Source organism: Charadrius vociferus, unplaced genomic scaffold (genome assembly GCF_000708025.1).
Source record: "Charadrius vociferus isolate BGI_N301 unplaced genomic scaffold, ASM70802v2 scaffold1168, whole genome shotgun sequence".
In the NCBI taxonomy this organism is placed as follows: domain Eukaryota; kingdom Metazoa; phylum Chordata; class Aves; order Charadriiformes; family Charadriidae; genus Charadrius; species Charadrius vociferus.
The window spans coordinates 408,352-426,746 of NW_009661376.1; the positions used below are offsets into that span (position 1 = coordinate 408,352).

Here is an 18,395-nt window from a genome sequence, read left to right on the forward strand (position 1 = left end):
TTGGAACTCTAGTTCTCCATGCTTTTCATGATCTTCTGTACCACTGTTTTGCCTTTTGATGATTGCTTTCTAAAGCTTGCTCATAGCAATATGCTTTCTGAATGGTATTTTATGAATGATCTTGAGTAAATCAAGTTATTTACTAAAAAGAAGGGGAAGGTGTGAACAAAAGAATACAGTTCTCTTCTATGTCACCACTTAGTAAGCATCCTAATTTGGCTTGCATAAATGCTTCAGTTGCCTTCTCAAAGTGAGAGACTTGGCATGAGGTGTACTTTCTCATCCTCACACTTCCTGCAGCATTGTCATTCCAGCACACTTCCCAAGAAGCACAGAGGACACCCTGCACCACCAGCATCTTTAGTATGTTTATGAAGTAAACATGAATTATGGAAGATTTATGCCATTTAACTATGGCAACAGATTCATTACACAGGCTTCCAAAGTAAATGAAAGCCTCCAACACGGTTAGGAACTGTATCCCTCCACTGATGATAAAGGGAGGCTGGGCTTCTAGCGTAGACATACTTGGCTGGCCTTTTAAGAGCTGGATGCTGTAAAAGTTCCTCTATGCTAACAGCGCAGACCACTCCTCCTCAGTTATGCAATATCAGGTCAAACTTGAACCTCACACAACTGTTGAAGATGTTTTTCCTTGTTTGTACAGAACTGTTAGGTGACCACAGTGAAGTCTGTCTACCTTTGCAAAACAAGCAGCAGCTGACATACAAAGAGCTACATTTCACATTGCTATAGCTTTCAGAGATCAGACAAACATAAGTAAAAACTTTCTTACCTGAACTACCAAATTGAGACGCCACAGCAGCAACATTGAATAACACTAAGCCAAAATACTGAGGGACAAACACAGTAGGGCAAACAGCTTACATTGGGATAACTAGATCTTTCCTTGGAGTAAAAGTTAAATTGGAAGTAGGCACCTGCTCAGGATCTTGTTTGCACCCTCATTAACATAAAATATTCTCCATTTGCAGGCCGGGTATGGATTTCATGTGTGAGCTTGTAATTGCTGGGAGATTACCCTTAGATGTAGTGCCTTGAATTCTAAAACACACCTGGCTTTTGCTCCTCAGGTAGTAAGATTATTCCATCTCCTTTGAACGCAATTAATTTGCTTTTCTCTTCACACAGCTTGCATGCTTCGCTTGGTTTCATTTTAAGGACCAAAAAGGTTAGGACTGGTCTGGAACTTTTCCTTCCATTGCTGAGATTCCCAACAGGTTTGTAAGGCTGCATAAGCAGTGTTAAAATAGCTTGTTTGGTTTTGATTCTCTCTTTTTTTTTTTTTTTTACAAACAGCTTAATCATTTTAGTAACATTCTTTAGAACTACTTTGAGGACTCTAGCCTGCAAAAGTTCAATGATTTCGTAAAATCAGAGAACTCACATTTGCTGTTTGAAAAAAAAAGCCCTATGCAAACCTAATTTTTGTCTTACGCAAACCTGAGGTAATCAGTATATTTATGTTTTATTGTGTGCTTTACATGTTACAGCAGTTGATTACAGCAGTAGTTAACCACAGAGATGCAACCTGCTTACACTGGGCATTCCGAGGTTCTGCTAAGGTTGGGTAACGTTGTCTCTATCCTGAGTTTATTTGAAAATTAGGGAACAGAAGGCAGCTTTTTAGCTTTGTCTCCACCTATGCTGTGGGATTTTTTTTTTTTTTTTTGATAGCCCATAGAAATCTTTGCAGCAGGCAAAAAACCAAACCAAACCAAAAACCCCACAACCCTGAAAAAAGATTTTGTCCCATCATTTATGTGCACTGGATTTAATGAAGACTGGACAGATATCAGAACCACTGACTGGTTTCAGCGGTCAGCCGCTACGATGTCAGAAATACGCATGTAGTCAGTGTGGCCATCTAGTGGAATTAGGGGGAAACACAGTTCAGTTAAAAGCCTGGTGGGAGAAAAGCCTTCATCCTAAAGTAAACATGATTTTCAGATACAGTAATCATAATGAGGTAATAAGAGACTGCAGTTTGGTTGGTTGGTTGTTGTTTTTTTCTCCCCTATGGTGGTCAAAAAGGTGTTTTTATTAGAACAATTGTCTCCCTAGATGATAGAAATTGATGCCAAAGGGATGGTATTTTATGTAGATTGTTGATGGAATGGTTTGGGCCACAGGCATGACTTTTTTAACTTCTCCAAACTCCTTAAATAGCAGACCGGGAGACAGCAACGTTCCTCATTTCCACACAGAAATGACTGTGTGGCACTGTAAATAGAGCCTGCCCTGGCTGGAGGGGAAATCTAATGCCTTTTGGGATGCTACATACCTGCTGAGGACAAGGAAAGATGCTTTTCTTAAAGCTACATACAGACAGGTCAGTTGTGCTGGAGGTTCACGTTTCCATGCAATTTCTGCAGAGAAGGTCGAGATACAATAATAGGGACAGTGATGGGTTATATCTAGTAGGAGCGATTCACTTGTCCTCATGCTTACTGATTGATGATCCGAATTGGGAAATACAAAGCAGAGCAGGTCTGGTGGAATCACTGCTTTTCTCTTTTCTTTATCTGTATCAGAATTGAACCTCTAAAGGACTAAAAGCAAGGAGGCACTGGAGTCTAGCAAGACCCACAGAATCATTAGTTAGTTGCTACTAAGTGTAGCAGTCTGGAAATCTATTCTTTCTGTTTGCATTCCTAGTTCGTGTTCTTGAAGAAATGACTCAAGTCTTTCTGGGCCTTAGCTTGACCACTGAAACAAAAACTAACTTTTACCCTGAGGTTGGTGTCAGCATGATCCAGACAGCCCCAGGCAACTCCCCATTGCATTCACAACTTTTTAGAATTTAAATGGTTTGTCCACAGGGATCCTCCTCCAGTGCAGGGAAGCCTCAACCCTGATGAAAAGACCTGTTACTTTCCACAACAGTGCAGGCTGCAGGAAATGAATAAAAAAAAATCTCCAGGCAACTGAGGAAAAAAAATAATCTCTGAAGATGGAAAAAACATAGTGACCCTACTAATGAAAAGTAACAGGACTTTTTCCTCTCGGCATCACAAAAGCCATCTTTGGTGGGTGATGCTAAGGCCATGTTGCTCCAGAAGTGACTGCACAAAGACAAATTATAATTTGGATATGACAAGTGACATCATTTGCACCAATATTGATCATGTTAGTTCTTGACACATTCTTAAAATGATGCCAAAGCACAGCCAATGGCTGTTTCTAATCTACTGCAAGGAAATTACGGATTGCTAGGTAAAATTACTGGCCTGAAATTGGTGGAGCTTTGGACTACTCTGACCTCTCAGAAGCTAAACAAAAATGATTCTGAATTGCACTTGAAAGTCATTACTTTCGCAAGTACCTGTGCATTTTCTCTTTTAGAACCTGTGCTGGTAACTCAGCATGTAGCCTTTTTCAGAGACTGGAGAGCAATATGTTGCACAGTACCTGCCAACACGAGACAAGATGAAAACAATTCTTCACCACTTGTCCTACACGATCCCAGGTCAATTTTGCAGTGGCAGGGTATTCAAACTTTAACAACTGCAAGCTACTAAACACACTCTCATGGTGGCACGTATGCTAGTTAACTTTGACATGTCAGAAGTAACATAATATTTCAGTGTATTTCTGGGAGCTGCCTAAACCATGACAGCTATTGGGAGTACAAAGGGATACCTGTAAGGCATTTTGATAATTCATCTTTGAAAGAAAGTTACATGATTTAACATATAGCTGAATAAATAGTTTTCCAGAGACTGCTGAAACAAAGCAATTAACTGTAAACTGGCTTTTATTTATGGAAAATGGAATGCTTCATTAACAAACATTTTAAATGGGATATGAACAACACATTACAAAACAAATGAGTTCACATTGGATTGAGTGACATAATATGGCAGCAGTTTAAAAAAATTACACTTACAGTAGCCCATAAGTTACAATTAATGGTAACCCTGGGTAACAGATTCATTTCAGTTGCCACCTCACATTAAAAATTAAAACACATTCAGTAGCGACGGTTGAAACGAGGATCATTAGGTCTGTTTGTTCTCTCCTGGCCAGCAAATCCTTCTCCTTGCATTCCTCCTCCATGCATCATCTGACTTTGGTTGCCACCTTGCATGAAACCTCCACGCCTAGAAAATGATTCAGACATTTTAAATTTTCCTTTATGACTCTGGTAGTCAGGTTGATATAATGGGTGTTCTTTTAAAACTTTTTGCATGATTTTTCGCTATTAAGTAAGATGCACTACATAAAAACCATGGGAATATTTTATTATTCCGACATTTAAATAACAAATCAGATAACTGATCCTCCTGTGTTTCTTTGGCCAGTTTAAATAGAAGAGACACCCCTTAAAAGGGGAACAAACACTTTGCTCTTTCTAAAGTTCTTACCCCGACATGCCTCCACGATGCATCACATGGCCAGGTCTGCCTCTGCCTCCACCTAAAAAAGTTCAAATACTTCCTTTATATCCTTAGTAATTGTTTTACTTCACTTACAAGGGTAATAATGCCTGTACTTTCTGTTTTACATAGCACAACTAATGAGCTGTTGTGCAAGAAGCATACCTTGCCATCTCTCATGATCCCGTCCTATCATTCCTCCATCCACACTGCTTTGCCATGAACGATCTTGATGTCCTTCAAACTTTCGACCGTGATCTCCCCAGTCACGCCCATCCCTGCAAAAGTATGAAATTGATACCATCTCACATTAGCCACAGCACACAAAATAGATTCAAGTAAAACAACTAAGTCACAAATGTACTCAAATACTTTACCAAGGTACATGCAAATCTTGTATTTATATTGCTATCTGTCAAGGAATAACACAGTAATAAGCCTTCTGTTCAATCCAACTAAGATGACAAATAAGAAAGTAAGATTTTCTTAATCTGCTTTATACTACATTGATGTCCCAGTTTACTCTGAACATCGTAGTTTGTTGTTTTGACCAGTCAATTTATTTTTGGTGTTTTCTGTAGGCTGGCTGTAGCCGATTTGGCTTAAACCACAACACTGGCTTACACATAGGGCTTAATAGAAATCAAAACCACAACACAAAACCTCAAAACACACCCCCCACAACTACCCCTTAAGCAGCAATCATTTCATTAACTTGCTTTCCTTTCAAAGGACTGACAGGATGGTGCTTCCAATAACTACAAACTGAGGAAAAAACGGCACCCTGAAAATATCAAGCTTTGATAGTAATGTTAGGTAAAATTAATTGAAGACATGAAGACTTCCGGTTATGAAGTTACTAAAAAACAATATCCTGCAAAGATGCCTATTTTGATGCACAAGACATGCTGAAAGAGCTACTCATTCGTAGTCCATGCAACAGAGAACAGACTCAGAGGTCAAAGTTGGAAAAAAGGAATTGTACTTCCAACAACTGTGTCCCACTTTCACAAATAGAAATATTCCTTAGATGCACACGAAAACATATTTTCAGTTACGTGTGCTAACCGTGACTGTGGGGGTATCCCTCTACTTTCACTCATTCTTCTGTCAGATCCATAGCTACCCCAACTTTCCCGAGAGTCTCGTGAATGACGGTCTGGTCCTCCATGGCGCTCATCTGGATAATGCTAAAAGGCAAAGAACACTTACAGAACTGCCCAAAACAGACTCTTTAATTATTCACAGTTGCTCAGCTGTAATTACTCAATTTCAGAATCATTTAGGACGGAAGGGACCTTCTGAGATCATCTAGTCCAACCCCCATGCTCAAGCGGGGTCAGCCAGGGCAGGCTGTCCAGAACAGCCTCCCATCGGGTTTCGAGTATCTTCACAGCTGGAGACTTCACAACTTTCCCATGCAAAGTGTTCAAGTTTTTGACCACCTTCACAGTTTTAAAAACCAGTAATGAACAACAACAAAACCCCCAAAAGGTGATTTGTTTTGTCTTCAGATGGAATTTCATGTGTTTCAGTTTGTGCTCATTGACTCTTGTCCTGTCAGTGGGCACTACTGACTAGAGGCTGGCTTCATCTTCTCCATATCCTTCCTCCCGTCAGGTATTAATGCACATTGATAAGATAACCCCGGAGCCTTGTCCAGGCTGAATGGTCCCAACTCTCTCAACCTCTCCTCATACAAAAGATGCTCCATACCCTTGATCACCTTTGTGGCCCTGTGCTGCACTCACTCCAGTAAGTTCTTATCTTTCTTGCACTGGGGAGCCCAGCACCAGACAGTATGCCAGGTGGGTGCCAAGTAGTGAGGAAGGATCACCTCCCTTGACCTTCTGGGAACACTTCCTAACGCAGCGAGGATGCTAGTGACCTTTGCCAGGAGGGTGTAATGCTGACTCATGGTCAGCTTGTTGTCCACCATGACTCCAAGGTCCTCTGCAAAACTGCTTTTCATCTGGTCAGTCCCAAGCATGTACTGCTGCACGCGGTTATTCCTCCCCAGAAGGACTTTGCATTTCCCATTGTTGAACTTAATGATACTGCCCTCTGCCCAATTCTCCAGCCTATCCAGGTTCTTCTGAGTCTCACAGCTTAGCCATCAGTAAAGGACACTTGAGGATTCCGTGACTCCACAAAATTAATCTCTCGCTGCTTGAATGTGCCCTAAAGGTCTTTCCCCCCAGTGCTCCAAAACATGCAAACATCTCTACTAGTTCTGCTGTTATTTCCATGCAACCTCAGCGAGTGAAATTTATGTATACTTTGTACCTTTGCCTTTTCTACACAATCCTTTGGAATACTCTCTCTTTGACACAATTAGCTTGTTTTGTTTTGATTTGCATCAGAATAACTGTATCTAACTTCTATAATAAACAAGTCTTTGAACTAAATTTCATCTTATTAAAGAAAACAAGATAATCTGGTTATTGGTATGTATTCTGGGAGATATAATTTAATTCTTAACTACTGAAATTTAATCTGACACACACTATAGAAAACCAGGTTATAAGCAGTTAAGATGCTTCTGTAGCTTTATAAAGCAACTCACTTGTCCATCTCGATCTCCCATCATTGTCCTTGATCCATCTCTCCTACAAACAGAAAATAAAAACCAGACTGCAGGAGTAAAACATTCAGTCTATAAAACTCCATCTACATAAAAGAGATGAAAAATCCTGCTTCCATGTAGTGCCAATATTATATCTACAAAAGGCACGAACAGCTGGCATGTATGGAAACCATGACACATTTTGGATGCCTGGAAAACCCAGTTAGGCCTAAGATATAAACCAGGATATTCTCGTTAAGATGCTAGGTGCCTACAATATTATTTAGAAATTTTTCAGAATCCTAACAAATGCGTGTTTTGTGCATTGCAAGCGGAACACTCCGAGCAAGCCTGCCAGAAGGTTTAACTCATGGCACAGTACAGATCTCTTCATGGTTATATAAAAAAGAAATCCACAGCCACTAAGCCACACTTAAAAAATAAAATGCAAAGCAAACACACAGGAAAGGCAGCAAAATATGACATTAAATGCATTTTTGTCTTTCTATTTCAGGCAACACAGTGGAGTTGAGACACCAACCTGTCTATTGAATGGTCTTGATAACGGCCACGATCCCTGTGATCAAAGTCATGGAAGCGGTCCTGGCGACTGAAATCTGAATGATACCTATCATTAATTGCCATTCGTTTTGCCTCTGGCCAGTATGGATCATCTCTCCTGAAAGAAAGAATACACTCATTTTAGTCAAGATAATGACTTTTGATGTTGTTACCTCCTTATAAACTGTGCAAACCAGAAGAAGGGTAATTAAGTTCAAAAGAGAATTGAAAAACCACAGTGAGGACAGTTTGGCTGAAGCTATTAAACATGATCATCTCAGTGCAATCAACAACTGCTCATTAATGGAAGATGAGAGCATACCGATAGCTTTTTATAGCACAGGCTGATGAGACAGAACTTGGCAGCAAGGTTTTCCACTTGCATCATTTGTATCTGTTGGCTTTACCTGCCATCTATGTCATATGGTCTTCTCATTGCAGACCGACGTTCTTGTTCGTAGCGCAGTTGCTCATGCTGGCGTCGCAGCTCTTCTCTTTCTCGCTGAATGCGATCTTGTTCTCTTCTCCTTTCATGCTCTATGTGCATACGTTCTCTTTCCAGTCTTTCTCTTTCCATCCGTTCTCGTTCAAGACGCTGCCTTTCAATTTCCAGTCTCTCACGAGCAATCTCAAGCCTCTCCCTTTCCTCTCGTTCACGGATAGTCTGAAGGTGCTGCTGTCTCTCCCGACGCTCACGTGTGCTATTTTAACAGAAACAAAAGGTTACAGATGTAATACTTCAACAAATTTAGGAAGTTAAAAAGGAGAAGAAAAAAAAAAAAAAGAAAGAGAAGTATTAAAAATTAAAACCAGTGACTGCAAACTTGTGTCAGCTCCCTGAAATTATACTGGGGGGTGGGAAGTAGAGGGAGGGACGGCATGGAGGGAAGACACTCAGTGTACACATTAATTACTTGTAATTACTTAATTACAACTTTTCTCCTGGTCTTTCCCTGTATATTTTAATGTGGAAAGTTTAGAATTGTCATTTCACCTCTACTATAATGCATGCTCAGCTAAGGAGAGCAGGGTACTTAATCTAAACCACACAATCTACAAAATGGAAAGAGAACGAAAAATAAACCGCGTTTTTTTCCCCAAACACAGTTTCAAGCTAAGTATTAACAGAGTCAATAATTGGAGTTTTCCCAATTTGATATGCGACCCACGACACATAACAAATTACAAGTAAAAAACCAAATCAAACTCCTCTTTTATCTCTTACTCATTTTAATAAAATGAAAATTATATTAATTCTAAGAAAAAAAAAAATCAAACAATTTCACTGTTGCTCTTACCGGCGCTGCTCTGCCTCCCTCATTTTTCGCTGTGCTTTAATTTTGTCAAATGGCACAATGCCTTGTCTCTCTCTGCTCTCCGATTTGCGATCCTGGCTCTTAATGCTCTGTATTTAATATTGAAGTAGAGAAGCTTAATGGAGGACATTGATAAAAGGACAGCTATCACAAACAATGCTCTATTTCCATTCATACATATCATGTCTCAAAGCTTGGTCCCTGCATTTTTAAAAAAAAGCTGTTCTATTTTTAACATTACAGACACACCATATCGTAACATAGTAATACATACCTTTCAACATTTGTTTGGCAGGATTTCATTGCTGAACACAGTATCAGCCATATGAAAAGTATTTTACTAATTAAGATCTAAATCCACATTATAGAAACTAATTAGACAAATAGGTAAGACAAGCATGGGTTACATGTAGCTTGACAGGATTTAGTATTTGTTTCTAAGGAAAACTGACACATAATGTTTCCCATGCAGAAACATTACTTACTCTGTCTTTTGATGCAGTTGATGTTTTCACACTAATAACAGGTTCGCCTTTGGATTTATCCATTACTACTGTTCTCTCTGTTCCTTTACTTCCTAAATAAATCAGAGGTTGAGTGGAACGAGATGGAAAAAGTAATCAAACTACATAACCTACACCCCTCATTGCTATGCCAGAAATTACGTTCTCCAAAATGTGAAAATGGGCATTTAAACCTGTCTTCAAAAATCACTTTTTCACCACACCTATTCCAAGTGCTTCTGTTAAGGATGACACAACGTCAAACACCCTCCCCCCCCACCCCGCCTCGTTATACCGTCTGGATTTCCAATTAAGAACCAGAAATAATTCCAGAATATTGGCAGTTCTTTGGAAAGAATTACCTACAATTAATCATTCATACTTCCCCATAACTTCTACTCTATGAAAAAAAGAATAGTCAAATTACCTGACTTAATAGTTTTAGGTTGATCTGATGAACCGGACTTCAGTTCATCTTTATCTTTTTTTTCCTTTTCATCTTTGTCTTCTGCCTTTTTAGGATCATCTTTTTGGTCAGATTTCTCATCCCTTTTAACACTGCCAGGTCTATAGATAGATATTGATATAGATTAGACTAATACACAGTAACAGAAAAGAAAATTAAAGGAGAATGTTAGCAACACATTAACAAGTAGAATTCTGATGTGATGACAGTCATAACTAAATTTCCATAGATTTCCTTCTACAACTTTCTACACCATAAAATAAGACAATCAGACAATGCTGTGCAGTTGTCATAAAAACTTGGCCGTGACTCAGATATCCCCACTGGAGGAAAAAGGAAAAATTCACACCCACCATGTGCCTAATGCCCACAAAGTTTCTTATACAACACGACGGTTATGAAGCGCCAACGTGAACCATTAACTAGGTGAAATAGAGGCAGAAACTTCTCAGCAAGTAGCATTTAATACAAGTTATGCCTCAAAAAGATAATTAAAGCAAAGGATTTTGTGTCTTATTCACTCACTTAGTCTTTTTCAGCTATTTTCAGTAATGCTAGAGAGCAAAAGCATAGTGCTGAAGAGGAACATGTTCTGGAAACAGGATCTCAGACAACTGATCTTTAACTGTTTGTGACCACAACAACCTGAGAATGCCCTATTTGAATGAGAGGAAAATTTAATGAAGGAACAGTGACATGCTGATCAAAATTCTCAAATGGCCCTTCCTATAGATTTATGACATGAAAGCACCACAATCTTTAGTAAAAACCAAACAGAGCTAAATTAAAAGGTATGCTTGAAAATGCAACTTTCCAATGCCTGCCTTACAGCACGTAACAGAAACGTGTTAAGTTAGGCACCAAACACCAGCAGAAGTTTATCTTGTAGTAAAAGTTGGAAAAAGGCATCTGTTGCTCATTTTGAATGTTTGCCACAGAAATTCTTACTGTAACTTTGTTTTTCCTGACAAATCCATATAGACTGAAGAACAGAGAATTTTTAGAACAGTACCTCTCACTGACTGTTTCTTTCCTTGCTTCGTTCTCTTTTTTTTCACTTGGCTTCTTCCCAGCAGGTTCATTTTTTGCCTGAAATGTATTTTTCACATCATCAGCTGAGAATGTGGTCTTGATCACTTGTACAATCTGATGGTAATGGGATATCTTTTGAGTATCAATACTCACTTTTTCTACAGAAATTATTTTCCCGTGTAACTCTGTTTTGTGGAGGTGAGTAATACACTTTGTTGCTTCCTCGGCTGTAGACATCGTAACAAAGCCGTAACAGCGAGCACCAGGACTGCGAGCATTGGTGACCACTTTTGCACCTACCACCTTTCCAAAAGAAAGAGGTTTTACACTCACTGCAACAACTGCCCATCATTTAACAGCAAGAAGTACAAGCTCCATTTCTACTGTTTTATTCCCGCCTATCATCGTTCAGGAAAATTCTGTTTTTAAGAGATTAACAAATACAAAAGGAGCGTTGCTTGGAGCCAATCATGCTTCTGTTGCCAATGCAATGCTGCAAAAGCTGAATCAATGGGTGAGAGACAAAGACTGAATTCTGTTCTGAAGAAAGCCCATTAAAAAAAAAAAAAAAAAAAAAAAAAAGAGAGACTAACTTTATATCAAAAACATAATTTTCTTGATGATAAAGGGAGTAAAAAATAAATATTTGTAAGCCAATTTCCACCTACACTCTAATGCTTGCTCAGCTGCTAAGTCCCATCTCCCCTTATAAAAATGTTTTCATGTCACTGCCAAGAGGCAAACCCACAATGTTATCTGCAATCTTGTTTAAGAGACAGGAAGCTTCCCCAAAAAGCATGACTTGAAAAAGCCCACAAAAACCTCCTGCTTTCATAAATGGTGCTTACTTATGCTCATGTATTCAATACAGCTCACTTTGCGTTACAGAAATCAATCGCATTTCACAGAGGTGACGTATTGTAAAGTACAGCTGAATGAAGAACACACTTTTGAGCATCTGATTTATTGCAGATGTACATCTACTTCTAGGAAGCTTTGCCTCTAGTAATACCCCAAAGAAAAGAAATGTAATTTTATTTAAATGACTAAACATTACCATGGCATCTAAACAGAGGCAAATACTAGGTTGGCTATTGCATAGTTTTTAATTAAATTTAAAATTTTGTGGTACATGTCTATGATCAACATTACAGGTTACCAGATGGAATTCTGAACAAATAAATGGAAGGAAATTATTGTATTTTTACTGCTACGAAGAACGTTAAAAAGGTTTTACTAGTCTCCTGACTTTCAGACAAACTCAAAGCTGTGCTATGCTTAATCCATTTTTGTACCTACAGTAAAGTCACATTTAAGTTCTAGAGTATTTTCATTAGTTAAACATTCCATAGCAGATTGCTAGCACACACAGAGGTTTTTGACTACAATCTGCTGACAATCATCTTTAAATAGGCTTCAAAGGCTTTACAAAAATCCTTACTGATGTCTCTGACATCAGTCTTCTATTAAACTCGCTCTTTCCAAATCGGAAGATTTAACTTGCCATTTTGTCTATCACTAATAACAACTGCAAGACCTCCCCGGTCCAAACCAAACCAAACCCAACCCAACCCACACCCCCAGCTACTCAAATAAGTGCTTTTTAAAGCAACTGCCAACTCTAGACAAAAGTAAAATTTCAGGTACCAAAGCAATTCTTAAGCTATACCCCAATAATTATGCTTCAACATTTACTGCATGTTTTACTTAGTCCTAAGGAAGTCTTTAATAAACAATGTTAAATTCACTGTTGACTGTGAATTTCCAATGCCTGAGGATACTATACTACAGCACAGGACAGAGAAGTGTATGCAAACAGTCATTGACTGTTTCCAATAAAGGACTGTAAATGGAACTTTTTTTTTGTCTGGAAACGAGAGAGAGAGAATAAAAAAGCAATCATTTAGTGTGTACTTCAGCAATTTTTTTTTCCTTGATATCCCACAATATCCGATAATTTGATTCCTTTCACTGTATTTTCAGTGACAGGAGCTTAAGAAGTCTTAAGAAGACAGTTTCAAGTGGAAAAAAAAACCCAACAACAAAACAAGACAAAACAAACAAATCCTTACCTTCCCATATTTGCTGAACAGATTCTTCAAATCTGTAGCTCTGGTAGTGGAAGCCAGTCCACTCACCCAAAAGTTTCTACCAGAACTGCTAGCAGGACGACCTATTTAGGAAAACAAACAAACAAAAGCAAAACATACCCCAAATCCTAATTATCTCAACAACTACTTCTGAATTAAAAAGGAGCAGTTCCAAAAATCTTTTATTTTTTAAAATCACAAAGCAAATTAAATGCAATGCGTAACATTCTCCCCCCATGATTCACATTCCTGAAGGCAAGTAGTATTACAAGTCCAAAAAGTTTATGATGGAACTACAAGCTTTAACACACATAACAGGAGTATGTTATGTCACTCTTCAAGAAAGAAACTGGACTACAGCATCTCTGAAGTAATAGTGGCTCTTCAGAACGTGCCTGGATATAACCGAGTAACTCTGCACTTGCAGAAAAAGACGTAAGACCTGCTAAGGTTGCAGGAACTGTGTTAGTACCCACGTATGCTCATGTCTCCCCGACTCAAAAGGAATAATGATGGGATGCAGATTAACTGTACCTCTCAAGGAAAGACAATCACCATAAAGAAAGCAAGAAAATTTCTCTCCTATTTCTGCCCACACAGATTCCACAGTTGGGGTATGAAGCCTGCGACTTCTTTAGTAAAGACCTAGCTTTTTTTAACTATGCAAGAACTACAGAACACCCATCCAATCTCGCATCTCAACCAGAAAGATAATTTTATAAATGCTTATGTCCTTGTAAAGTTTGAAAAACCAACATCTAGCAATTAAAAAGCGTTCAAGCTGAACTCCAAGCTTTAGTGTTTGCATTTCAGCGTGAAGCACATATTGCAGGGATACTGTTTCCAGTCTCCTTTGAAATGCCTTTACTGTCCTATCAGTCTTGGTAGCGTTCAGTTCCACAGGCTTCAATGAATAGAGTGAACCAGGTTTCAGTCCAGCTACCTGTTTCCAAACCATCTGCTTTTTTTTTTGCAGGGGGTGATACATGGAATTTTTCAGAACTGCTTTCACTGAGGGGAGACATCTCTTGCAGAACCTTTCTAAAATGCTATTTCATTCAGATGTCATTCCTTCTCTTAATTCATGATAATTTTTGTCATTGTCTCAAACATGAGCTTCACACTGAGAACATTTTTATTAATATTTATAGAATAGAAGTTCCCTAGAGAAGCATACAATCATTTGTGCCAATCTCTTTGAAATTAAAAAAAAAAAGTCTTCTGTATAGACTGAGTCTACACATGTCGTCTTCTAGTCTCAAGAACTGCACGGACAAAGGACTGTCATGCGTGCAAACACATGGGAGAGAAATTGTCTTGATGTTTCAAAAACCTCAGCTGTAAACTTTGATGCCTTTACTTTTACACATGCTTCCTCTAGAATTTTAAAATGGCCACCTGCAGTTACACTGGGACCAGCATCCAGGAGAAAGAGAAAAAATGAGCTCTTTCTTCTATTTTACTGATGATTTTTTTTATTATTTAAACTACGTTGATGCCCCTTTTGAATAAGCTTTGATCAGTCTTAACATCTCCAGTTTTTGCCCTGCTATAAGACTTAAAGAGGTACTCCTGCAATGGTACTGCACTTCCAAGACAAAGAAAGACTAAGACTATAAAATCTCTAACTTAGAAACCAGAACAATATAGGTACTGGCAGCCTCAACACTGACGACATCTTTCAAATATGTGTAAATTGACTGCCAAGTCCACCAGACTTATGAGCTCATAAATTTATTTTTCTACACTCTCAATGAATGCATGGAACATGGAAAACTCCTCATTCTACATAAAATCCTTTCATACAGGCGTGGAAATAGCCATGTATGAGTCAGAACTGACTTGTAGATATATAGTTATGTACCTTTCTTCTGGCTCAACCGCTTTACTCTGCATGCAGAGCAAGTTACATAACCAAGTAGCGACCTCTCTCCAGTGCTGTTTACTAAGCCAGAAAATGATTTAAACAAATGTTATGGAATACAGCACATCCTTTGGAGGAAGGTACGCAAGAGCAAGGTTGTTATCAGACACCCAAGTTCCTGAACGCTGTTTTAAATGCAAACTTCAAGAAGTTTTGCCAGTCCACAAAAAAATACATTCAAGTCCTTGGGTAAATTACACCATGCACAAAATGTTCCTTTAAATATTCTGAAATAAGAGAACACAAGATTGCAGACTGTAAGCAAGAGGCAAACAGACCCTAATGGAGCTGAGGGGGAGGTCCAGTAGCCTGCACAGACAGGTATAACCCCGGATCTTGGAAACAGCAGTTGATAGTAAGTTCAGTCTGTGTTTTAAAACCCAATTAAAACCAAACAAATTATTCCTCTCCAGTCAGTAGACAGATCTCACGATGAGTTTCTTGCCTATTACAGGAATTGCTGGAACTTCCATGCTTACAGTGCTGAACTACCTGCCTGCAGTATGTAAGAACATGAACAGTCAGTTCTAAGTTTTCTGCCCTGGTCCAGTAGGAGAGAATAGAGAGGTGGGGTGAGCTGCAAAGACTCAGCAGCCTGATGTATTAAAAGGAACAAGTATGATGAACAGAAGGAACAGGCACCTGACACTGTTGATCAAGAGATTTTCGTCTTGCTTATGACACATATTTGCACCATAAACAGAATCATAGAATGGTTTAGGTTGGAAGAGACCTTGAAGACCATCTAGTTCCAAGCCCCCTGTCATAGGTAGGGACACCTCCCACTAGACTCAAGTCCAACCTGGCCTTGAACACCTCCAGGGATGGAGCTTCCACAACTTCTCTGGGCAACCTGTTCCAGCGCCTCACCACCCTCAGAGTGAAAAATTTCTTCCTAATAGCTAATCTAAATATACCCTCCTCCAGTTTAAAGCCATTCCCCCTCATCCTATCACTACATGCCCTTGTAAAAAGTCCCTCCATGGCTTTCCTCTAGGCCCCTTTTAGGTACTGGAAGGCCACTATAAGGTCTCCCCAGAGTCTTCTCTTCTCCAGGCTGAACAACCCCAACTCTCTCAGCCTGTCAAATAGGATCTGCATGGACAAAGATTTAATAATGTCAATCTAATTTGAAGATAACTGTAGCATTTAAATACGTGACTACTAGATTCCAAATTATTTCAGCAAAACAGAAGACGGTATGAAGAATCACAAGCATATAGTAAAGCAAACACAACTGTGAAAGGCTCTTGACTCACTAACAGCTGTTGGTAAGCATCTTCAGTGCCATGAAGGACATTTGCCACGTATTAGTGTCTACCTTTGAAGATCAAGATACAAACAAAAGGGTGCAATACAAATATCCTTAGAAAATGCATAGAAGGAAAATAGGTGGTTTTTGCATAAATAGATTAAAAATAAGAAATCTAGAAAAGGGGGAATAATTTATGATATTTAGCTGCTGCTGATTCCACTTCTCTGCTGAAATACCCCATCAAATACCAAACCAGTTTCTCCAAGCAATCATTAACATTGTTTTTTAAAAGAAACATACCTTTCTCATCCTTTGAGATTATCTTTGTATCTCTGTCCTCCTCAACAGGGCTAAAGACAAAACACCACATTACTCAAGTCAGAAAGAAAAGTGACTAATTACAAACTATGAAAAATGCTAAAATTAAATACCTACCAGAAAATACGTTGCAAACAAAAACACACCTTTGTATACCTGATTTAAGAAATCTGACAAGAAGTAACGAAGTCAGATTCTTAAACAGTTATATTAGGAGGACGTTTACAAATAAGAATAATTTAAGAAAACAACCTTTGAAGGTTGAGGAAGGAAAGCAATCAAACCCTCTGTGTTTAAAAAAAAATAAAAACCTGAACATGGAACAATAAAACAGATTCTTTAGGAACAGGCTACAATTTCATCAGTCTCGGTGGCCAATTGAAGGAAACAGCTTATTCGCATCACTTAATGACCAATGAAAAAAGATAGCATCTGGTCTATAACGGAGAAAAAACAAACCTCTTTTTCTGATCACCACCCTCACTGGTTGAGGACTCTTTAGTAGCAGGGGATTCCTCAGAATTAGCTTTGTCTTCTATTTTCTTGGCATCTTCTTTGCTATCTTTGGCTTCGGGACCTGCGCCTTTTTCCGCTGTTTCCCCACTAGAGGCTTCCAGGCCTTGGGAGCGTTTGCTACTCTGATCGCTTAGGGTCTCTACTACTAAAGATTCAGAGTCCGGTTTCTCTTCATCTATTGTCTGTTCACTTGTCTCCCCTTTTGCTACAACTAAACGCTTTGCTTCCTTCCTTGCCATAGCTTGTGCTGATTTGCTGTCCAAATCTAAAGCATCTTCCTCCAACTGAGCGGCAGCAAGAGCGTCCTCTTCCTCTGCTAGCCTCTTGCCTGGCACCACGTTACTTGCTTCCTGTGTATGTGGCCGCTCCGCTTCAGAAGTTTCTTCGTTAAGTGGTTCAGATTTACAAGTTTCCCCCAAAATGTCGAGTATTTTCTCATTTTCTACGGATTTAACAGGAATAGAATGGCACAAGATTTAATCACCAGGGAAATACAGCAATTACAAATGTGGAACTGGCATGGCTGCCACACTAACACCAAGAGAACTTCTAAGCTACACAGAGATTGGAAAACCCTAGTGTACACAGTGTTAAAAGTACTACGCTAACTGCTGTCTCACAAACTACCAAATCAGCCCTAAAATGTTAACAGGGAAGAAAAATGCCCCCACAGATTTAACAAAAACCTTCTGGCTGATCCTTGATATTCTTCATGAAATCGTTCAGCTCTGTTTCTTCTCTAGTTAGCTTCCAGAGTCCGAGATGCTTAACTGAACGTATCAAGGCACTGAGTGTTCAATTTTTAAATTTCTGTGAAATTCTTTTAGCAGACAGTCCAACATGAGAACTGGGCATCTTCTGATGGTGCATGAGTGTGTTTGCAGTCCAGAAAGTGAAAAGTATCTGTATGACATTTCCATGAAGAAACTCTCTTCTTTCTTCTGTGTCCAGTAACTAATCTTTACATTTTAATGCCCTACAATATCTTTTTACTGCTTTCACTGCTCTCTACTTAGTAACAGAGTTAAGGTGTGTGCGATATCACAAGATCTGTTTACAAGTAGAATCTTTAGCTTTTAAACTGTGATTAACTTCTCTAAATCCTTTTATGTAGTTTAACAGGTTTTTAAACCATTTCATTTCACTGGAAATATTTCAAAGATGACAAGCATCACTTCACAGATCTGGGGATATGATTGGGTTTCCAATCTCTATGACCCTGCATGATCTGGATTGTCCATCATAAAAATAATGCAAATTATGTTTGTTTGCTTGGGTTTTTAATAATTAATGGTTTAAAAAGTATTAGTTGAAAAGGCAGGAATATGTTTTTCTTTAACAGTACCTGGCTCCAAGTGTAGCTTCTCCATTTTCTGTTTGGGAAAATAAACACAGAAAGAGGATTTTGTAACACAAAACAATAGCAAACATACCCCCACCCCCCCCCC

General features: G+C 38.9%; 1 protein-coding gene across 3 annotated transcripts in view; it reads right to left on the reverse strand.

Annotated features, from left to right (window-relative positions):
* Nucleotides 1-3,760: 3,760 nt before the first annotated feature.
* The window catches only part of SAFB (scaffold attachment factor B), a 20,563-nt gene continuing 5,928 nt past the window's right edge, over nt 3,761-18,395 (reverse strand). For 2 of the 3 annotated variants that reach the window (XM_009893978.1, XM_009893981.1), the window contains 16 exons: nt 18,293-18,320; nt 16,891-17,389; nt 16,414-16,463; nt 12,917-13,017; nt 10,998-11,147; nt 10,825-10,901; nt 9,774-9,913; nt 9,329-9,420; nt 8,826-8,932; nt 7,935-8,228; nt 7,508-7,642; nt 6,967-7,009; nt 5,469-5,590; nt 4,566-4,678; nt 4,389-4,440; nt 3,761-4,124 (listed from right to left, as the gene is read on the reverse strand). In XM_009893978.1, coding sequence (XP_009892280.1) covers nt 3,995-4,124; nt 4,389-4,440; nt 4,566-4,678; nt 5,469-5,590; nt 6,967-7,009; nt 7,508-7,642; nt 7,935-8,228; nt 8,826-8,932; nt 9,329-9,420; nt 9,774-9,913; nt 10,825-10,901; nt 10,998-11,147; nt 12,917-13,017; nt 16,414-16,463; nt 16,891-17,389; nt 18,293-18,320 — 2,133 coding nt within the window. In that variant the 3' untranslated portion in view covers nt 3,761-3,994. The remainder of the gene's footprint in view (nt 4,125-4,388; nt 4,441-4,565; nt 4,679-5,468; nt 5,591-6,966; nt 7,010-7,507; nt 7,643-7,934; nt 8,229-8,825; nt 8,933-9,328; nt 9,421-9,773; nt 9,914-10,824; nt 10,902-10,997; nt 11,148-12,916; nt 13,018-16,413; nt 16,464-16,890; nt 17,390-18,292; nt 18,321-18,395) is intronic. The other variant, XM_009893980.1, reaches the window with a different exon arrangement.